Raw genomic sequence first — 24,125 nt, 5'->3', positions numbered from 1 at the left:
AAATAGAATAAACCCCTACACATCCCTCCCACATTTATAAGCAAAGACTAGTGGCTTTCTAGGATAAAGTCTTCTAAATTGAGAATGTGTGTAAGATGTCACCAAAAAGGAGGAGTGATATGGGCCAATAAAACCATCAATTGTCATTAGCGAAAGTTCTTGAGGTACCATCATTTCATCTACTTTGTTGTTTTCAGGTCTATCTTCAATTACCTTTGCATATGTAAATACAATTGGTTTCCTAATCATGAACTACCCTTGCATCTTGCATATGCATATGTAAATGCGATTGGTTTCCTTTGCATATGAAAATGCGATTGGTTTTCTAATCGTGAACTAGCCTTTCATCTCACATTAAAGGCCTTCCAAGGATCATAGTACATGACCCTCTTCTCTATAAATCCATCACCATGGTGAATGAGTGGTGGAAACTTAGTCCGAATCTTTGTATTTTGTAGGATGCCCAATGGTTTAGATGTGTCTCTATCAGTAGAGCAAGCTTGGCCACAAGGGTTATAACTATGAGTGGTAGGCTTTTGAACTACCTTTTATTTAGATCAAAGGTGTAATAAGTGCACCACAACTACCCCTTTTTTTACTATGCTTATGCCCAAGATCCTCCCATAGTTATCATTTTTCATCACCTGCGTGCATTTGATCTACCCGTTAGGTGATGCTGTTGAGGAAGAACCTTGTGGGGTTTTGAACCCAAGATCTCTTGGTCCTAGGAAAACACCTTCATCACTTGGGATATCACCTCATTGTGACGCACAACTACCTTTTATTTGGATCAAAGTGTAATAAGTGCACAATCTCAACATCTCGTAAATAACCTAAAAAATCCCTTCACCCTAAAAACTCCTTGGACAAATTTACTGCAAAGGCCTTTATTAAAAAAAATATTAATTTTGGCTCTTCTTAATAAGAAATATTTTTTTGAGTCTCACAATTTGTGGCTTCTTAGAATATTCACCATTCCTTTGCAACCTACCTATAATGTGGACAGCCTTAAATGCTCATGTTTATGGAACAAAGTGTCAAAAATATTCATAACTCTAATCAATACTATTTTATAATCTAATTAAATATTTAAAAAACATGTAAAAGTTGAGGTAAAAAAACAAAGTGATACCTACCAAGGTGAGAGCACCCCTTAGTAGGTCAATGAAATCCACTACCCCTAGAAATCATATGGTGTTAGAGATTAACCCCTTTAGCACCCCTACCTGAATGGAGTCAATGTGATAACCTCAAAGAGTACCCACACAATCCTCTCAAGATAAGGTTTCTCATTCTGGGTAGGGGATACATGAGGTTCAATCCAAATCTTTATGATATTGGCCAGTTTTGCTCAACACTCTACTGGGCAAGGCTACTATTTGAATCCACAATCTAACTATAGTAAAGTATAAGTAGAATTGCCAAAAAATATATTTGTACTAATGAATGTTAAATTCTTATATATGATGGCTAGCATTACAAGGATATTCAATTGATTTGGTATGGGCTTTGATTTTTGGCTACTTCAACATCCTAGACTAGAATGGTTAGTGTTACAAGGATATTCAATTAACTTGGTAAGGGCTTTGATTTTTGGCTACTTCAACATACTAGAGTAGAATGGTTAGCATTACAAGGATATTCAATTGATTTGGTAAGGGCTTTGATTTTTGGCTACTTTAACACCCTACAATACAAGGATGTTCAATTGATTTAGTAAGGGCTTTGATTTTTTCTTGCTTCTTCAATATCCTAGATAAGAATGGAGTTGATGTCATACCCTACCCACACCCACCCAATATGGGGTTTCTCACTATGGGCAATGTTGAGTGAGGGGGGCCACACCCACCCAATATGGGGTTTCTCACTATGGGCAATGTTGAGTGACGGGGGCCACACCCACCCAATAAGGTGTTTATCACTATGGGCAAGGCTTAGTGAGGGCCGCGTAAGGTATCAATGTAAAATTCTTATGTATGATTCTTTACAAAGGGCTTTGTTTATTAGCCCCTCTAGCACCCTTTATGAGAATGTACCACACCCTCTTTTTCCTCTTCCAAGTTAGATTTACATGTCATTGGTTGCATACACAAAACAACAACAAATAAGTATGGTAGATGCAAGCCCTCATAATGAATTTTTAACCTATTAGCTAGAGATAAAGTGTTTGATATTAATATATAGAAAATTGGCATGGTGGTTTGTTGAGAAGGGTTAGATTTACAAATAATCCTCATTCCATTTATGAGAATATATATTGTGGGAGGGTTAGTGTGCTTTCTTTAGGAAAAATTTTAAAACTTGGGAATGTCCATTCACTTTGACAAAATTTTAAAACTTGGGAATGTCCATTCACTTTGACAAAATATAGTAGCAACAATGACAACCTTGAGAAATAATCTTGATCCATGATTTTAAGAGAATAAAAAATCTCAAGTTTAAAAATATCTAGACAGACTCTTAAATAGTGTTTTACCTAACTCTATGGATAGAATATCTAATAAACAAAAGATCCTATAGTTATTTTCACCTATTCCCATATGCAACTACTAGTCGCATCTATACTAGTGGCATGGTAGTTAGGAAAATATTCTTTTAAGTAGCACTCAATAAATGTGTGATTTTCTCTTCCCTTGCATCCAATATCTAAATATCATCCTATATGTTTGTGAGGCATCATTTTAACCCATTGAGATTCCATTGGTTGTTTTCTGAATGAGGATCTCATGTTCTCCTTTATTTCACTACCACTATTTCTAGCCGTGAGTTATCTATTAGGTAGTTTAAGCTCTTATGTTATGTTATTGTATTGTTAAAGAGCCACAATGTAAATTTCATTATGATGGTGTCCCCCAATGTGTTTCCTTATTGTCAAACCAAAAAACTCTTCACCATTAAGAATTTAAAGAGAGCTTTCCTTGTCTAGATGAAGACAAGATAGGTTCACCTAATCTAATACCACACACACTCCTAACACAAGCTTCCATCCAAGAAAACATCCAAGAAAGAACCAAACAATGCAAGAGAATAAGAGAAAGTAGAGTAGAGATAAGGAGAGAACTCATAGCTTGATTTAATGGGGAGTATATGAGATTATAAGGAGAGAGCTCATAGCTTGGCTTAATGGGGAGTATATGAGATTGTGAGCAAAGATCTTTACAAAGTGACCTATATACAAGGAGCTATTATCACAATATAATTGGCCCAAGACTTAAAATAGTCCTTGATCCTCTAACTATGTCAAGACCTTTATGACACTTGGAGAAGAATTCTATTTCTCAAACACAAAAATATAGCAAACCATAGACTTGGAAAAAATTAAAAGCATGTTCGAACCAACATGAACCTTACATAAACAAGAGCTTGAAAAAATACGAAAGATATCACCATTCCACACAAAATTAGGTTCAATCTCCCTTGGATAAGTGTGGGGCATCGTACCACTCATCCATATTTATATGTATTAAAATCTTTCTTTTTAAAAAGATAACTCCAAAAATAAAAATAAAAATAAAGAGCTTTTGAATTTTTGAGTGTACAAGCTCTTCCAAAAATATAGCAAGCTACAATTTTCAAGTCTTAGCCCTACCAATAGTGTAAATACTATTTAGTATTTACAAAGGTTTGAGACCTTAGCCTTCCAAAAATATCAATGTCAAAATATGTAGCCATAATAGGTGTTCACATACCTTCAAAAATATCTCATTGTGGTCCAACAAATGTTCCATATGCAACTAACAAAATAGTCTACCACTCAATCATCAAAATAATATTAGTTATAGCGCACAAAGCCAATTAAACATATTAATCTTGACTATATCATACCAGTGCACATAATTGATTAAACACATTAATCTTGACTATATCATACCAGTGCACATAATTGATTAAACACATTAATCCTATCAAATGATATAAAGAAAAGGTGTATCCCATTAGGGGGCATTTGGACATATTTTGGGCCTTTTACTAATGAAAGTAATTAGCAATGGACCAATAGGAATAGAGGATTTTGTACATTTGGTCTCCTTTGAATATAGGGAGGAAGACTAGGCTATAGGGAGGGGGACTAGGCTTTTAGTAATACTCACAAAATACAATAATGAGTAGGGCTCAATAAAAATATAGAATGTTTATACAAATATGAGCCGAGCTCAATAAAAATACAGAATCTTTACAACATTGTCTCTGGACATATACAAAATGCCTCTAAGCGGTTTCGGGCTCTGTAGCCTCAGCCTTGGCCTCCTCCTTTAACTAAGCCTTGGCCTCCTCTTTTGACTCAGCCTTGGCCTCCTCCTTTAACTCAGCCTTGGCCTCTTCTTTTGACTCATCCTTGGCCTCTTCTTTTGACTCATCCTTGGCCTCCTTCTTTGACTCAGCCTTTGGCACCTTGGCCTCCTCCTTTGTCTCCTTTGTTGGCACCTTGCCTGCCTTGTCCTTGCCCTTGCCTACAAATGGAAGCTTCCTCTTTGCCTTGCCCTTGCTTCCCTTCTCAGGGACTCCTTGTTTAAAGCTGAAATGCTTAATAGGGGAATGAAACGGCACCTTTTTTCTCTTCTTTGATGCACTAGTGCCAGCAAACTGGTGGAAGTGGCGAGTCAGGGTCATCAGGCGTAATTGCATTATTGAGGATAATGTTTATTGCCTTTGCCCGCACACTCCACAGCCAGAATTCATCTGAGAGAACAGACTACACAACAACATAAAAGTCAATTAGAATAATGCGGGATCTCTCATGAAATGAACATAGAGAAATTATATTACAGTGACACAAGAAACTTACACAGCATTAGTGTACTTGGAAAAAGGAGGAACTTCTAAAAATTTACGACTACGTGCCAGCCACAAGAGTGCGAATCCTTTTGCATAGGAACGGGTTGGTTGAGAAATTTCCACTCTATATCCTTTTTTAATTTAGGACATAGAGTTTCAATCAATGCAATCGCCCTCTTACATGCCCTATAGTCAATGATATAAAGAATGACTTACAATCAACAATTAGGAAGCAAGAAGGAAACGATATAAAGTATAATGACTTACAATTTAGACTATCCATGCATTCCAACAAGGCTATTCATAAAAATTATCCGGCATTTCACCACATTTATTAAACAGGCAGACCAGTGCCCTCTGAAATTGAGAAAGTAAACAAAAAATATAAGAAACCTAACACAGGCAACTAATAACTTAAATTCCATCAACAGTTTGAAATCCAAAGAAAATACATACTTCTCTATATATGGCAGCACAACAACCAGGACTAACTCCTTGGAAATAAGGAGCAAGGTCCTCTCAGACCCTTGATGGGTCAATCAGGATAGTTGATACCGAAGGATCACAAATATATACTTGCTTTGCCTGGTCTAGCAAAAGCTCTTTCAACAGTACCCTGCAGATTGAATTAAAAACATTAAGAAAGGGAAACAAAAATCAAAATAAGAAAGCATTCAAAAAAAGGTAAAGAGTACACACCTTAAAAACAAGTAAGCACAATACTATCATTGATCTCTCTATTCTTTTTAACGAGCATATAAACATCCGTTGGAGCGATATGGGCTCGTCGGCGCTATACGAGACATTGCATATAATCTGACCAAGCACTGCCTTAAGTTTGTCGTTATTCTCTCCCTCCAACTTTAGAAGGTTTTCTGCCAAATCATCCCTATCGACATTCTCTTCTAATAATGTCTCCTTTCCCTTCAGATTTGCCCCCTTTACAAGCCTCTTAAGCCCTTGTGGACATGGTGTTGTCACCTCTTCAATAACCACCTTGTCAGAAGCCTTGTTCCTCTTCGAAGCAGGAGGAATGGAGAGGATTTCTGCTGCCTTCCTATCCTTGAATGGTAGAGGTCGCATGAACTTATCATACCTATACCTAACTCTGCTTACTAATGTCATGTCCTTGTCCATTAGTGTGACCCTCCTGGCATGGGCAGCACAAATGTTACTATCATTTAATAAGTCTATAAGGAAGTCCTCACATGACTCTTGAATAAGTCTATAAGGAAGTCCTCACATGACTCTTGAACACATGCGACGGTGCTACTCTACCATTTAAAGTAACCTTTCTACTTTATTCTGTCGCTTATGGATCTAACAATCCTGAAGAAAGGAGCTTTGGGGATGAGGAGATTGACAGCCGCCTGCGCCTTCCTTATCTCTGCAAACATTTTTCTTTGCCTCTGCAAAGTGACCCTAGCCTTTGAAATGTTCCTGCTAGTGCTGGGCTTGACATCAGGAAGAAGCATAGATTCACTTAAGACGTCCTTTGGAATTTTCTCTAGAATATCTGGAACCGGAACTGGATTCGGCGCGAGACTGGATCTGGCTCTGGCTCTGGCACTGAAACTCTCCTAACGGTCTGTTTTGTGCCCGCCATTACAGCACTAGAAAAGAGAAGGCAGAGTAATTAGCCAAGTCACACGACCACCATCCACCGCGCAATAAGGGGAATCCAAATCTAGACCAACATACTTTTCGCACGGTGAACAAAACAAGAACTTATTGATAAAATTTTCAGACTCGTCCACGGAGCGATATTTCAATTCGAAAACATGGAGAATAGATATATCGCACGGTGAACAAAACAAGAACTTATCAATAAAATTTTCAGACCCATCCACGGAGCGATATTTCAATTCGAAAACATGGAGAATAGATATATCGCACCATGAACGAAATCTCTTATCAATAAAATTCACCCAACTGTCCACAGAGCGATATGTCGATTCGATTTCACATGGAGAATAGCCATATCTGTGAATGAAATCAGCGAAAGAGAAGGGAAAGAGAGAACTTATCAATAAAATTCACCCAACCATCCATGGAGCGATATGTCGATTCAAAAACATGGAGAACTACCATATCGCACCGTGAACGAAATCAACGAAAGAAAAGGAGAAGAGAGAGAAAAACTTACAGCAGGTGCTTGAAACAAGGGCTGGGATGGATGGATTCAGCGAGCTGCACAAGCAGAGTGTGGAGAAATGCAATTGGAAAAAATTGTGAAAAAAACCATGGAAAAGAAAATATTCCTCCTTTTTTATAGAGAAAAACGCAATCATGCGTTGACTGCATTAGCCCTACACGCGGCGATTCGTGAATCGACGATGACATAAGCCCTTCGACACGTGGCATTCGATCCTCAATCATGTGACGTCATCCCTATTATTTGACCTATATAAAGATAGTGCGAGTTTTTTTCTGCTTTTCTCTACGCTCAAAATTTTCTCGCTTTCCATACCGTCCACGGTGCGAGTCAGCTTTTTCCACAACCATACCGTCCACGGTGCGATAGGTGCATTCTTGTGTTGTTGCTTTTCCCTTATCACACGATGAACGGATTCCACCCGGATCAGAGAAGCGATGGAGGTTAAGGGTTCTGACTTGTACAATGCTACAAATGTGTGGATGATTTATTGCTGGATGAGATTAAGGACGAGCTTAGCGCCACAGAGCATCTCTTTGATCTGCTAAGGAGGGCTGGGCAGGAGAAATCCCTTTGCCATGTAGAGCCTATGTTCAACGTTCCTTTCAGTCTGGGGAGGAGATTATCAAGGACATGGCAAGGATATCTTTAGAGGGAGAGTGGACAGACTATTGCAGGTTGGTCGGCGGAGGGACCGTCTCTTATGGGTCCATTACGTATGTCCACATGTCAACCCTCACAATCACCTCGTCTCAGAATTCAAGCATGTCGAAGAGGTGGGACACTTACTCAGATGATCAACGTATCAAGATTTGTGTTGACATGTACCCAGTGTATGGCAGGAAATGCAGGTTGCTAGAATATCATTTTGGGTTTGTTGCCTATCTCTTTCTTTATGCTGATAAAGGAGGATTACACAAAAGAGGAGCTCAAAGGAAGGACTGATAAATCAGAGCAGTCCTTTATTTCAAGTGCTCAGTCTACAGAAGAAGAGGGCCTGGACCTTGTGTCCGAGAAGGAGGAGGAACTTCTCAACACAAATTTTGATGTGGCAGAGTTTAAGGCCTCCACCATCATTGATGAAGGAACGTCATCCGTCCATGGGGAGCGACTGACGTCCAATTTCGTCATGCCTAGGCTACTGTCCTTCCTAATTAATGGGAAGTATTACCTCCTCCTCTCCCACATTCAAAAACTCTACAATTTCAGGGAGGATTTCTGTCTTGCTATAATAATATATGATTGTGAAGCTGCGTCCGGTGTTCTCGATGTAGAGAATGAGCATAAGGATGAATTTCTCGCATTGGACACAGAAGTGACAGAAAACTTCTTAGAGGCCCCAGAAGAAATGTCCTTGTGCTTTAAAAAAGCCAAGGAGAATGAAGCTTCTCTTCCTTCATCACAGGAAGAATTTCAAGCCCTTTAGCAGAATATGGGCATTTCTGAGTTTGGTAAAGAACATGTTCTCGAACTTGACCAAGAAAACGAAGAGGGCTCCATCAACCTTTGGGATGCAGCAAAGTTGGAGGAGGATGAGAACCAGAAGGTAAATTATTACTTTTGTTACCTGAATTAATTATTTCTTTAGTTTGTCTAGTTTAATTCTTATTGCTTCAGTCTGTTTGAATAATTTCTTACTTTAGTTTGTTCCCTCCTGGTCCTTTGTCAATGCAGATAGAGCTTGAGGACGCCAATGGATTTCTTGGACGAGGTGGTGCTAGTCGTGCAAGAGTTGGGCAAGATGCCGCTCTTGCACACTACGTCTCTTCTATCGACAAAAATATATTTATTATATATCACAGCAAGTACTCCAAGGATGCAGAGATTCCACTCCTTACACTAAAAGCCCTATCTAGGTATACAGGGTATGCATTTATACCTTATAATATACATAAAGTCATGCTTATAGAGAAGTGTACTGCCATCCGTATCTTTGGATACGGCCCTGGTTTTTGGCCTTCTCGAGCATGTAAACTTGCATAGTCTCTTTGTCAAGTTAGTGAAGCATGTCCCATTGTTAACATGCTCTAGCTTTGTGCTGAGATGGCAAGAAGTTCTTTTTGATAAGCTTTTGGAACTCCTTCCAAGTTTTTGGCTTTTCTCGTCCTTGCTTGATTGTATTCCACCATAATGATGCACTTTCAACTAAATGATTTATAGCACACTTAACCTTATCTTTCCTCAAAACTTCTTTCCCAAAAAAAATCATCAAGTTGGCTAATCCATGGCAACACCATCTTTGTATCCTTTTTACATTCTGTAATGTGAAAGTTTTATGATTGATTGCATTCCACCATAATGATGCACTTTTGACCAATTGATTTGTAGCACACTTAGCCTTATCTTTCTCGAAAAATTCTTCCATAGAGAAATAATCATCAAGCTAGCTAATCCATGACAACACCGTCTTTGCATCCTTCTTACCATTAAAATTCTAGAATGTGAAAGCTTTATGACTTATTTTCTTTCCTTTTTGTTGCTCTTGCTCTCATAAAGTCTCCTTGATGGTAAGTCGAATGTCAACACTTCGAGCTTGTTTTTCGTGCTAGAGATTAGTTTCTCCAAATTCTAATCTCTTAGCTTATTCCTCATTTAATTGAGCTTGAATAAATAGGAGTTACTCTGAAATAGAAGGTGTTTGTGGATTTGTCATGGTGAAGAATAGAGAAGGAAAAAAACTAAAACTATAAAAATTTGATAATTATTATAATAAGCATGAAAATAATATGTGCTGAATAATACTTATGTCCTTGCTTTGAATTTGATGAAGTTGTATGATGTACCAATTTTTACAAAGTAAGAATCAACAACTTCAAGTGTCAAAAAGCCCAAAAGTGTTCTTGTGAGCTTGGGTAAAAGATGTCAAAGAAGCCCATATGATGAACCTTAATGCTCAAATTGTCCTTGAACCCTTGATTTAATCTCCAAAAAGTAAGCCTTGATAAATCCTTTGAGAATCTCATCTTCCTTGTAATCCTTGATGCCTGATTGATTTGAAGATTTTCACTACCCTCTTGTAAGCTTTGATTATGAGGATTTATTGATTTTAATAAGCTTTTGGTAAAGCTAAGGCTTTATAAGACCATATGTGAGCTTTAGAACTTTGTAAATCCTTCAGTTATAAAGCTTTTAAAGCTTTCGAAGCTAAAGCTTTGGAGCTTTTAGAATATAAAGCTTTTATAAGTTTAAAATGGAAAAGATTTTAAGATTTAATAAATAGCTTATAGGCTAGCTAGTATAGCCAACAAGGTAAAAGCAACGACAACCGTCAACGTAAACAACGAAGGAAAGTCGTTAATGGTGGGCAACACGAGGAAGAAAAGCAACAACAACCGTCAGCGTAAACAACGAAGGAAAGCCGTTAATGGTGGGCAACACGAAGAAAAGCAACGACAACCGTCAGCGTAAACAACGAAGGAAAGTCATTAATGGTGGGAAACACGAGGAAGAAAAGCATTGAGGAGAAGAAGCGCCTCCACACTGCTTATTTGCTAAAGTTCCAACCTCTAAAGCTCTTACTAATTTGACAAGAGGAATGTGATGTTCAATTCTCACCGCCCGACCATAGAGAATGAGAATGGTGTGGTTACACACACCTCCCACTGATATGTGGCCTACCATCCACATTAGCCTAGTTGTCCGATTGGGCCGGTCACCCAGCCACTACCGCCTAGTTCTATAGCTCGCCAGCGCTCCGACTAGGGTATCCTCATCGCTGAACCCCACTAGCTCACGCCAATTATGCTCCGATGCTCAGCCTTTGTTAGTGGTCGAGCCCATGTACACTACTATATAGGCTATGTGACATTACCCACCCTTAAGAATAGTTTTCATTTGCCAAAACAAATCGGGGAAAAGATTTGGTAAACGTTCTTAGTTGGTTCCATGTTGAGGCTTCCTCCGGCCTATCCTTTCACTTAACAAGTGCCTATCGATACACAATATACTCTTGTTCTGATCTTTGGACCCAAGAACCGTTTCTGGTTTATGTGGAAGTGAGTGTGGCTCCAAGAACTCAACCAAAGCTCGGGAAGAACAACGTTGTCCTAATGGACCACTATTTTTTGCATTGTCATGAAAAACTGAATGCACTAGAAAGCACAAGATTGTAAGCTACTCTACCATCGATAGCTCTATGACTATAGGAGATCTACCTAGAATCCATGTATCAAAATAAATGGAGTAAATCCAATCTTGCTTAATGTTTCAAATTATTATAAGCAAATTCTAAATATGGTAGAAACTCCTTCCAATTAGGTTTCATGTTTGTTGCTAACATATGCACGAAGCATATCCTCTAGCACTTGACTCTCTCTGCCTGACCGTCAAGCTACGAATGGTCGTATGTACTCATGCTCATGTAGTTTTCATCTTTTTGAAGGTTTCCCTTAAAAAGTTTCCCTTAAAAAGGACTATCAAACTTCCTGTCTCTATCAGACACTATATATATTGTTTGTAAAGATGTTCGATAAAGAGTCTAGTAAGCTTGGATGTTTTCACATCCTTTTAAGTTGGAATAAAATGGGCCATATTAGTTAACATATTCATTCTTAGTCATAAAAACAGTCAAGAAATCTATAAACAAGTGTTTGTGTGCAAACTGTATGATCATTTATGCACGTGACTTCCCTAAGAACTATGATAAGGGAAATAAGAAGCACAACCTTTATTTTCCTTAAGTACTATGACAAAGGAAACATATAGCGCTAGTGTTTCATTTGGAAGAACTAAACCATAAGTGCCACTTGCAATGAAACATAAACCACTACTAAGGCATCGAATAACATTATGCCTATTATTACTTAGAAGTTCTCAAATTCTCAAAAATTTCACTAAATGTTCTTTGACATCCAAGATATTTCTTTGCATATTCTATGACATCAAAGATCTTTCTCTTGTGGTTAAAAATTATACTAGCACAACCAATTTACGGAACAATTACAAGTGAAAAGCCCTGGCACTATGGAAAAAATGTAGGGAATAACCCAATGTCGTGTGGCTTTGCCCAACCACACTCGAGAGCATAAACAACTCAATCACGAAACCAATATGCCATGGTTTAGCACAAAAATGTAAAGTCGAGATGTGTCACTTACCTCGTGAAAGCCGATTACCTGGGATTATCATAGGTAGTGTTGTCACCATGCAGCTGCGCCCGAAAGCTCCACTCCGGTTGTTACCGCCATACTCTAATGGAAGATTGACCCTCCTCCCTTTCTCTACGAGCTCTTCTTGTGTATTCCTTACTTGATAGGGTCCTCCCACCACTAGACTCACATCATCATGTAGTTTTGGGGTATCTCCTATTATGGATTTAATGAGTCCTATCCCATAGCGCCTAAAATAAGTTTTATAGTGCCAATATAAGTAGGATGCCATGTGATGTTCACAACTAAAACATGGTGTAAAGGGATGAAATTGTAATAAGTAGAATAGGTCCACAAAGGTGGCTCCACATCATCTCTCCCCTAATGGTACATAAATATATCGTGAGTGGGTTTGGAAAGGAGAAATTCTTAGTTCCCCTTGATAGTACCGGTCCAAAAAATCCAGGTCCAAGATAGGGTCACTAGTATCAGTCCAAGAAAAGTCCATGCTCAAGGCTTGTAGTGACAGAGATGTACAAGGGATAATCTAGGTTTTTATGTGAGATGCCAACATATAGATATGTGCACTCTATGTGTGTGTGTGTGTGTGTGTGTGTGTGTGTGTGCGTGTGCACGTGCGTGCACACATGCATGGTGATGCGAGTGTTAGAGAAGGTGTTAGAGGAGGAGGCTACATGCTAGGGTCTAAGGGATAGCCCAGGTTTTGGTGTGGGATGCCAACATATAAATATGTGCCTCTCTCTCTCTCTCTCTCTCTCTCTCTCTCTCTCTCTCTCTCTCTCTCTCATACATAGTGCACCATGATTCTCTATCTTTATGTTTAGACCATGACGAGAGGGCGAGGAGGGGCCAAGAGAAAAGGGTAATGAGGGGAGGGTGAGGAGGAACAAATAGAGGAGATAATAATAGACACAAGGTAAATAACTTTATAACCTTAGATTTAATAATGGACATTGTAGTGCCAATTATTACATAGGATACTCTAACAATTTGTGTGAATATAGCAATATAACAATTGAAAGATTTTTTCATAGTGGACAAAAAGATTTTCCTTGTAGTTATGCATTTGCTTTTGAACTCAAAATTATTATGACTTTGGAGAAAAAAATGATCATAAAGTATATGGAGCTTTAACAAATTATTCTTAACGATGCCATTAAGACTTTGGAGTCGTATGCAATGTAAAACCATGGAACATTACCAAGCCGACTTAGATGATATTTGGAGTCATATGCCATTAAGAGTTTGAAGTCAAATGCTTTGTAAAACAATGGAACATTACCAAGCCAACTTAGAGGAGTCCTATGAAGAAATCTAATGTGGTGAGGTTTTTCTTAAATTAAAGTGCTTTAGTCGCTCACACTCACAAATAATCCCTTGTTTCTAAATATTCTACATTAATTGCATGCTGTTCATGGATGCTCTAAATCAATAATTAGCACATGGCACAAAAGAAAGGGAAAATAGCTCCCTATAATTTATCGATTTAAAAGATAGCTAAGTAAAAGGGATGTAAGTTATGGGGGCTTGCCACCCAATTTGTATTTGAGGGGTTGAGGGACATAATGGTCTTATACTTTAAAGACTATAGTGTTAAAAATATGATCTTGTAATCCTATATGTGGATAACAAGGGTATAACTCCTTGCATATGTGTGTATATGGTTGAGAGTTCTAGGGTTATTTGTAATTAGTGAAAGTCACTTTGATTTCACGTGGAGGTAGGCACATAAGTATGTAAAGCAATGGAAAAGTTTGGGTGGTGCAATAGAGGATAATATGAAAATGTCCATGGAAGAACTTTCTATAAAGAAAGGTCCTTAAGCTCAAGCTAATCCTTATAATCAATGTCTTTGTCTATATAATGAGGCCCTTACACTCATAATTTGTGAGACGAGAATACTAATACAATTGAAGCCTTGACTTCAAGATTGTACTTTCTAAATCATTATGGATTTGATATTGTGTTGTTCTCTCTCCATGAATTTTTTCATAGTATTGGATCCTAGATTAGTTAATAGGATTCTCTTATGATTTGTGTTCTTTGTGAAGATTTCTTATTAAGGATTCTATTTGTGCGTTTCATAATTTGTGAGTCATGTATCAACATCTCCATAAAGAAGAGAGCATTCTTTTTTATGTTATTATTACGGCTATTTTTGTGAGAATACACATGCACAAAGAGAGAGAGAGAGAGAGAGAGAGAGAGAGAGAGAGAGAGAGAGAGAGAGAGAGAGAGAGAGAGAGAGAGAGAGAGGTTGATATGTATCTCATAATCCTATCTTTGAAAGGAGAGTTAATGAGGCTCTTAGTGTTTTTTGGATCAACAAGCTACATCAGTGGCCCATCTCCCCAATGCAAAGAGGAACCTTAGTAGTGCATAGCACAAGAAATCACAAGGACTACAAGCTAAGCTACAAATCATGGAATCTTTATGTCAACATTCTCATCAACATCAGGGAGAAACAATAAGGAGTTGAGCATCTTTTAAGCAAAGCAAGCATCTTAACTTGATTCAGCACTATGTTGTTTTTATATGGCTAGTTCTTAATAGTTAACATAAACAACCAGATAGAGAGAGTTACCATATTTAAAGCGACTGGGAGTAGCAAGAACATTGCTACATCTATCATCATGGCTTTATTGTATCAAAAAATGTAGTCTCAACATTGTTTTCTTCATAAAAAACATCAAGCTTGGGCTTCACAACACCATGTCGTCAACTTCATGTAAGTATGTGGTATTGTCAATACAAGGTTATTCACCAGTAAACATCTAAGCATTTCCAATTTATATAATGTAAAAAGAAAATTGGAGTTTACACTCAGCTCCTCACCTCAATGAAGATGTGTAAAATACAAGGAGTATTTCATGTTATCGTGATTATACTCCCACAATCCTAAAACCAAAGTGGTAGGTTAAGGCTCATGTGCCATCTTTGGGATGTGGGAGCGAGGGGCCCTAAATTAGTCATCCATTACGACCACATAATGAGGGTGTAGGGTCTATGTTGGGATAAATAAGTATAGGATTTCTAGATCAAAGGGAAGTGATAGAGATATGATCCTTAATCCTACGTGGAAAAACTAGGAGCTTAATTCTTTGTGTTTGTGTACATATAATAATTTACTAGGTAGTAGAAGTCCCTGGGAGTCGAATGGAGAAAGACATATGGGTGTGTAGGTGGAAATGAAAAAGACTGTGGGTGATGCAATAGAGGAAAAGACTATGGAAGAACTAAAAAGAGTGGAAGAACTAAAAAGAGTCCAAGGGACTGCTCAAAAGGTGCCCAAAATAATTAAAGGAACTAAAGGATAGGTGAGGTAGTGGTAGTCCTCATCAAAACGAAAAAATTGCATTGTCATCCTCCTAACCGTATTTTTCCTTGTAATTCCCTGAATTTCTCCTGGCTTCATGATAGCAACCCCAATTTAACCTAATCACACCTAGTGTGTCCATGTAATCAGTTAGCCTAAATACAGTCTTAATCCTCAGTCATCACCTTCAATCTCTTTAGGGTTTTTCTGATATGTGTATGCGTTATGGCTGATGTCAAATTTCATCATGTATGTTGATCAGTCTAATCACTGTCTTTAAGGTATGGTTTTAATTAATTATCTGATGTAGGGCATGCATGACACATGCCATGCAGCTGCTAGCCATAGACATATAACTGCTGGATTTTGTCCTAAGTGGATGTATCGTGCCATGTGATACATCACTTAGGCATGGCGATTAAACCATGCGTATCAAAATTGAAGTTTCATGGGTCATAGCTCGACATCAATGCTACCTGTACACTTGACGATGATGGCGCTCAAAATCTGGGCAGCAGAATAAGCTGGACATCAATGTGACTTTGCAACCAGCAATGCCTGCCAAAGGATCAGGAGTATTGCCTTACAAATGGGTCATCCTTTTGTGTGCAGCAAGTTTCTGTGTTGGCCTCTTCTTCACCAACAGGTTAGTCTCATTGCTCTCATCTGAAGTGAAGTTGCAAGGTTTCTCATTGCCATCACACATGCAGGTGCACGCACACCATATCCACCTCTTGCCCTTATGTATGCAGGTGGGTGGGAATTCTCGCCTTTAGACTACGTGCATGAAAGGGGTAGAAGTTGCATTGTACAAGGTGGGGAATGGGTTGCCGTGGTGGACATCAAATGTTCACCTGTGTTGCCTTCCCACTAGTTTATATACCTAGAGGTGTGATGTAGCATTTCTAATGCCATGGAAAATATGACCTTCTTGAAGGTAGCATCTCAACATGCATATGCACATGCACATGCATGACCCCGCACACCCCAATCATGCAGGCCCATGGACTAGTCAATGGGGTTTGTCTGGCATAACAATCACTTGGAATGAAACAGAATGTGGATTCTTTCAGAGAATCAGGGCCTGCTGCAGCTGAATGAAGAGCAAAGAATACACGCTGGATGTGGGGATAAAGCCGTAAGCCTGTCTTATAATAACCATGATAAATGTAATTTTTGCAATGTGCCGTTGTTTTGTAACTCTTGGGGTTGTTGCTTTTACCAGGAAGATAACGAATCGGGAACAAAGGCTAAAATGGGGAGCAACACTGGTGGGCAGAAATCTGCCGGGTCAGTTTATGGCTCCCTAATACTATGGACTTTTACATGCTACAGTTTTAGCATGTCATGAACAGCTTCAAGCTTTGTTGCCAGATCCAAGGGGTCCAAATTTCAGCTCCATTTGGACTTTAATGAAGACTTTCAGTCAGATTTGCCAGATGCCTCTCCATTCGTAGATAGTTTCAGAAGCGACACATCAGATGGCCGCCAGAAAGCATTTGCTGTGATTGGAATCAACACGGCGTTTAGCAGCCGGAAGCGGAGAGACTCCGTGCGAGAAACATGGATGCCTAAAGGTGAGGTCCTTAGATTATGCAATCCAACATCAACCTGACCACATCAGCTCAATTTGAGAAAATTAAGGAAGCATCTGTGTAGTGACATATAGGTGAGATCATAAAATTGTAGGCATGCTTGACTTTTTTGGAATTCAGGTGACAAGCTGAAGCAGCTGGAGCAAGAGAAAGGAGTTGTTATTAGATTTGTCATTGGGCACAGGTCAAATGTTTTTACAGTGCTTAGAAACATACATACAAAACCTGCATGTATGCGTTCATGCATGTATGCATGCATGCTTACACACACATATACATACATATAGTGCTGTGCATGCTACTCTTCAAGGCTGTTTATGTAAATTTGGAATAACTGGCCGACAACTTTGTTTCTTGTGTGATTGCAGTGCTACCGCTGGTGGTATTCTTGATCGGGCCATCGAAGCAGAAAGCAACCAGCATCATGATATCCTTAGACTAGTTAGCACCATCTAACCTTCTAGCTGTTATATCCTTGCTCTGCATTATCATGGGCTAGAAACTCTTTTCTTGTTTCTGAAGGGATGACTTTCAATATGATGATGATCAGGGACATGTCGAGGGTTATCATGAGTTGTCTGCCAAAACGAAGCTTTATTTTGCTACGGCAGTTTCTATATGGGATGCTGATTTTTATGTTAAGGTGGATGATGATGTGCATGTCAATCTTGGTAATGAGACAAGAAGACGTGTACATTGCATGATGCTAAATAGATATGCTATTTCCTTAGTGTGATGAGTATAGCAAGCTTATTGTGACCTTGTATGCACCTGCAGGGGCTTTATGTATGATTCTAGCCAAGTTGCGAACCAATCCTCGTGTCTACATAGGGTGCATGAAATCGGGCCTGGTGCTCGCTCATAAGTGAGTTTGCATATGCTTTTTCTCTTCACATTTCTCTTAACATTATTCATGATCTTGGTCCTTGTACAATACGTGTTGATACAAGTATGGAAATACTGATAAGATAAGGTAGGTCAAGTATGCCACTCTTTTTCTAGTTTTAATAGTATAATCATAAAATTTGGTGTATTGAAAGCAATTGTGTACACATAATGAGTGCGGGCTGCATGGGAAAGCATCTGGGATGCATAATGAGGCATAGAGGCTGCCTAATAAGGTCTAGGGTAATACTTCAAAATCTATATAGAAGCTTGTGCATTTTGTATCGACTACTGAACACCCCGTATGGCATGCAAACTACCGTACAGTCACGAGGTTGAGTATGAGTCATGGTTACCATGAAATGCGTTTCAGCTTGGCTGAAACCTTGAAATGCTGAAACGCGTTTCACGTTTTGTGAAACCTTGAAACACCATTTTTGAAACAATGTTTTGTGTTCTCAGTTTCGAGTCTCTCTCTCTCTCTCTCTCTCTCTCTCTCTCTCACTCTTGGTCTCATAGACCCACTGGGTCTTTTGAAGACGTTTAATATAACTTTCTTTCTTTCTCTCTCTATCTCCCTCCTGAGCACAGAGACTATTACATATATACATACGCACGCACGTACGTATATATATATATTTATATGTATCTATGTATGTATGTGTATGTGTGTATTTATATGTGTATATATACATTTGTGTGTGTATGTACGTATGTTGGGTGTGTGTGTGTGTGTCCGTTTCGGTTGAGCATTTCAGTAAACACTTGTCGAGGGGTGAAACGTTTCAGCATTTCTTGCCCGTTTCGAGGTGAAACGTTTTGGGGCTGAAACGTAACACTTGTTGAGGGGTGAAACGTTTCAGCGCTTCCTCCCCCATTTCGAGGTGAAACGTTTCGGGGCTGAAACGTTTCACAGTGACACTGATATGAGTATGGAATGCAACTATGGGTTCAGTTATGAGTATGAGTTAAAAATGCACAAGGTTAGCTGTAGGATGCAGTGCCAATGATGGGGATTTATCACTATGAGGTAGAAGACATTGGCCTATGAGTTTGTGGGGAAAGAATAAGGCTGCAAATAAGTTTGCAAGGATGCAGGAGATGCAGTAGTTGTGCTCAATGATGGGATGTTTACAGCAGATGCAGGTCATTCATAACCTTCATATATGGGGTCAAACCTGGCAGGCAGGGAGCCCAATCTGGGCAGCTAAAATGCAACAAAGGAAAAGCATTTTTGCTGGGCATCTGCAGCAAGGTTTGTATGCTAAGAAAAGAGTAAGAAAAGTGCTTTAGGGGATGAAGAGGACACATGGGCTTGGTACTAATGGATTGATGAGTACTTTATCAAAATTGGTCTCTCAAGGAGTTCCCCCCATACATCTGTTGGAAGGTTGGCGATTTCGAGCGTGTGATCTATGGCTAGAAGGTGCCTTGGATTATCCCATAAGTGGAAGCATGGGAAGTTGAAGAGCCATATATAGGCTAGAGTGGCACCTTGTCATAGTCATCTCCTCCGGCCGGTGTTTTGGGAGGCAGATCGCCGGGAGATGGGAGCCCGGTGGAGGGATGCTGCAGTGCCCATTGGGGGTGTTCATGGAGCTCGATGGTGATGCGTCTCCTACGTGTGCGTTAGTCTTCTGCTGCGCATTCTGACATGGTATCAGAGCCTGGGCGTGTGTCTCCTGGGCGGCTCAGGCATGTGGGGTCCTGGTCGACCCCCTCGCGCCTCGGTGGCTTGCGGAGCTCAAATTGAGGGAGGGTGTTGGAAGGTTGGCGATTTCGAGCGTGTGATCTATGGCTAGAAGGTGCCTTGGATTATCCCATAAGTGGAAGCATGGGAAGTTGAAGAGCCATATATAGGCTAGAGTGGCACCTTGTCATAGTCATCTCCTCCGCCGGTGTTTTGGGAGGCAGCTCACCGGGAGATGGGAGCCCGGTAGAGGGATGCTACAGTGCCCGTTGGGGATGTTCATGGAGCTCGATGGTGATGCGTCTCCTGCGTGTGCGTTAGTCTTCCGCTGCGCATTCTAACATGGTATCAAAGCCTGGCGTGTGTGTCCTGGGCGGCTCAGGCATGTGTGATCCTGGGCGACCCCCTCGCGCCTCGGTGGCTTACGGAGCTCAAATCGAGGGAGGGTGTTGGAAGGTTGGCAATTTCGAGCATGTGATCTATGGCTAGAAGGTGCCTTGGATTATCCCATAAGTGGAAGCATGGGAAGTTGAAGAGCCATATATAGGCTAGAGTGGCACCTTGTCATAGTCATCTCCTCCGGCCGGTGTTTTGGGAGGCAGCTCTAGTCATCTCCTCCGGCTAGTGTTTTGGGAGGCTATTGGTTTTCATATGGGCAGATGTAGATCACTCTTTGTATGTACGCAAAAGTGATAAGGGTATTGTGATCATCACCATTTATGGCATGACAAGATTACTGAGTATCTTGTCACTATTGGTTTTCATATGGACAGATGTAGATCACTCTTTGTATGTACGCAAAAGTGATAAGGGTATTGTGATCATCACCATTTATGTAGATGATCTTATTGAGGATGACAACTTGGAAGAGATTGAGCATGCAAAAAGTCTTCTCAAAAGGAACTTTAAGATGAAGGATTTGGGAGATCTGCGCTACTCTTTGGAAATTGAGTTCATTTGCACACCTAAGGGTATTTGGTTGTTTGTCACAAAGACAGTATGTATTGGACATGTTGTCCAAGTATGGGATGGCTGATTGTAAGTCAATATCGGTGCCATTAGATCAAAATGGCAAGCTTAGTGTGGATGCAGGTTATGTGTTGGAGGATCCCACTATGTACAGGAAGATTGTGGGGAGTTTGATCTATGTCATGATCAGTAGGCCAGATTTGAGCTACATTGTTGGCTTAGAGACCCAGTTTATGCAGGTTCCCCACAAACCACATCTTGACAGTGTGTGATGCACACTTTAGTACTTGAGGGCCATTGTTGATTATGCATTGTTTTATGTAGCAGGTGTACCATTGGAGCTATATGGGTACACATATGTAGGTGCATCTCAGACATGAGATCTACCAGTGGATTTATGTTTTCATTTGGAGTGCTACTGTGACATGGAACAACAAGAAGCAGCTCACAGTTACCTTGTCGATCCTCTTTTTCCCACTGCAATTCTCAGGGTTGGGTTGTCTTTTTCACTCCTTTGGTTCCCTGCCCAACAGGCTTATAATATGCATCACTCTTTCCGCCTCATAGCCTCATCTCAGAGTGCCAGAGGGGGATTATGGGTATTTTTTATGGACATATACAGAGAGGGTTCACCACATAGCCCCTTGAAGGACGGATCCTCACCCGTCTCTGCAATTAAGCCTGTCTTCTGGTTTGTTCTCTTTGGCAGCCATGGCTTGTTTCCCTTCCCTACTCTACATGCACTCTGTTCTGATCCCATCTTTTACTTGTCTGCTCAGAGCGCTGTGACTAATCCTCTTTTGTGGGCATGTCAGGGGTGTCCGGTACCATGAACCTGAATATTGGAAATTTGGTGATGAAGGAAATAGATATTTCAGACATGCAACTGGTCAATTGTATGCAATCTCTAAAGACTTGGCAACATATGTACACAAAAATGAGTAAGGTTTTCTATGTTCATACTGAACCGGTCATGTTACCCTCAAACTCTTTATTTGTCAAGTATAATTTGTATTATTTTACAGGAAGATATTGCACAAATATGCTAATGAGGATGTGTCATTGGGATCATGGTTCATTGGGCTCGACATCGAGCACATAGATGATAGAAGACTTTGCTGTGGGACTCCTCCAGGTTTATGGGCTATGTTTCTTTGTGATATCTCAAGTTTTGTTTTCAATTTCTGATTTTACTGTTAAAAATTGATAACAAGTAGAAAATTTGTATCTTTGCAGATTGTGAGTGGAAAGCACAAACGGGCAATGTATGTGCTGCATCATTTGATTGGTCTTGCAGTGGGATATGCAGGTCTGTTGAAAGAATAAAGGGTGTCCATGAGCGGTGCACTGAGGGAGAAAGTGTGGTGTGGAATGTCACTTTGTAAGTTAGCAGGCAAAAGTAAAACTATCAAGTTTGTGGTCTCTCCCTCATCCCCTTTGTCACCGCTATATAACATGCTTTAAAGGATTGCTCCACCAATATTTAGCTTGAAGTCCATGCCGGCGGGGGAGTTGCTGTCATTGCTGCTGGTTTTCTGACTGGCATTGGATTCTATGGTCAGCAATTGAGAGACAAGTTGCTTCAAGCTTTGTTAATGTGACTCGAGTAACGAAGAATGCAAAGTATCTAGAAGCTTAGGCTGGGCATTGCTAGAAGTTGAGGATTTTTGATCCTTGAATGTTGTTAAGCGTGAAATTTTTTTGTCACAGCTGCAGACATTACAGGAGGCAATGAACTGAGAATTTTCACTGGAGAATGCAGCTTGCTCTTTATTCACCCATTCGGGAGGTTCTTGCTGTATTTTCAATGAAAAGGTTATCCTGAGTTAATCAGAAAATCTCCTTTGATTGGAAATGAGCATAAAGAGTTCAAAGTAATGCCTCATAATAGCCTTCCATCCTATTGGCTCTACTTAATAATGCTGGTTTTTGTCAGGCGGAGTTTACCTTTTGACACTAGATATTCATCACACACTTAGCACATTGTTTTCTTATGCCTTCTGACACTAGATATTCATCACACACACAGCACATTGTTTTCTTATGCCTTTTGACACTAGATATTCATCACACTTAGCACATTGTTTTCTTATGCCTTTGTATCTAGATGTGCAAACATGCACGTAGTCTGTCCTCTTCATGATTGAGGTGATGGCTTGAAGTATGATAGTAGATTTTTGTGCACATTAACATGTAAACTACACGTGGCTGCGCGAATGTTCACACCTGTTTACACATCCTAATGTACGTGCACACATCATCATCATTTGTCCATTCTTCAATAGGTGGCTTCACATTGCTTTGAAACACATGCATGCAAGTAGGAGGTAAAGTTTTGGAGTAATGTGTGTGTGTGTGTGTGAATGTATTATGTATTAAAGTATGTAAACCTATATATGTATGAATATTATTTTAGGCATATATTAGTAACTAACTAAAAATATAATACTAATAAACAAAAAAATTTACATTTTAAATTATGTGTGGCATGTGTGTGCATGCGTGCGTGCGTGTGTATGTGTGCACCTAAACACACGTACGTGCACGCACACATGCATACACACATATACATGCCTTTTTTTTTTGTGAAACCACTCTCAATTCTATTTTTACTCTAGAACCCTCAAAGCGAGAGACTCTCATTAAAGTACATTTAAAAATAGTGAAAAAACACTTTGTGGTTTTGTTGATCAATTTGTTGCAACCCAAAATTGTCATGCAAAGATTGATGCAATGATTGACGAAAGTATACATACTTGTCAATATGAGGGTGTACATATATCTCAGAATTACGATCCACCATATTGTTCATATAGTCCAATATCTCGTCCATGCAAAGATTAATCTTTTTACTAATCTTTTTTTAATATTAATCAAGTACTCATTAATCATTAATCTCTAATTAATTCACACAATTGAGTACATCATTGGATAGAGCAAAGGAATGCTAATCTTTGTGCATCAACAATGGTGTAAAATAATCTAAAATAGGAGATTAATTACTCTTAATTATAGTTTTCTCTTTTAAAGTAAAATTAAGCAAAGTCAAAATTAGATGTTTTGATGCATCTTTGTGCTCTTAAAACACTCAAAAACTCGAATTTCGACTACTCATATGATCCATTTAGATCTTAATTAACACATTTTTAAAATTTTTGATCTCTTGAGGAAGATTAATCATCCTTAATGATAAAAAATCAATCCATTAAGAGAAATTAGTCAAATTCAAGGGTTTTTTGTGGGCTACTAAAGTAAGAGGGAAACTTAGTATAGAATAGAGAGAGAGTGTCACAAGGACTATGAGTTAGGGACTTGAGGCACTGGTTGTGGGCTACCAAGTAAGAGGGAAACTTAGTATAGGGTCAAGGTGTGCTAGAATTATTCACTTGAGGGAAGGTGTTGAAATATGCAAGTGAATGTGTGTGTGTGGGAACAAGCCCTTAGCTAGAGATTGTAAAAGGGAGTCCGTAATTGAGTGGGTAGCAGTGAAAAGGTGAGAAGAATCTACTGGATGAGAGAATCAAGGGTAGCATGAGTGAATATAGGGGTGTGGAAAGATTCTAGGAAAAGGTGTCCCAGATGTAGGGGAGGTGGCACAAATCAAGGAGAAATCAGTGGGGAGTGGGTGCTT

General features: G+C 39.5%; 1 protein-coding gene across 2 annotated transcripts; it reads left to right on the top strand.

Moving 5' to 3' along the window:
- Positions 1-15,353: 15,353 nt before the first annotated feature.
- Positions 15,354-22,352, top strand: LOC147619744 (putative beta-1,3-galactosyltransferase 2). Of its 2 annotated transcripts, none has more exons than XM_086825574.1 (11): positions 15,354-16,001; positions 16,412-16,493; positions 16,581-16,645; positions 16,730-16,932; positions 17,071-17,134; positions 17,319-17,391; positions 17,501-17,621; positions 17,728-17,815; positions 21,310-21,435; positions 21,520-21,629; positions 21,804-22,352. In XM_086825574.1, the coding sequence occupies exons 1-11, from the start codon at positions 15,910-15,912 to the stop codon at positions 21,818-21,820; spliced, it is 1,041 nt and encodes a 346-aa protein (XP_086681700.1). In that variant the 5' UTR covers positions 15,354-15,909; the 3' UTR covers positions 21,821-22,352. The 2 variants fall into 2 exon arrangements, with proteins under 2 accessions (XP_086681700.1, XP_086681699.1); XM_086825573.1 differs by having other exon boundaries at positions 21,731-22,352.
- The last annotated feature ends 1,773 nt before the right edge of the window (positions 22,353-24,125 follow it).

This window comes from Cibotium barometz, chromosome 32 (genome assembly GCF_041138505.1).
Source record: "Cibotium barometz isolate CiBa-2024 chromosome 32, ASM4113850v1, whole genome shotgun sequence".
In the NCBI taxonomy this organism is placed as follows: Eukaryota; Viridiplantae; Streptophyta; class Polypodiopsida; order Cyatheales; family Cibotiaceae; genus Cibotium; species Cibotium barometz.
This window is presented reverse-complemented; position numbering and strand designations above follow the sequence as displayed.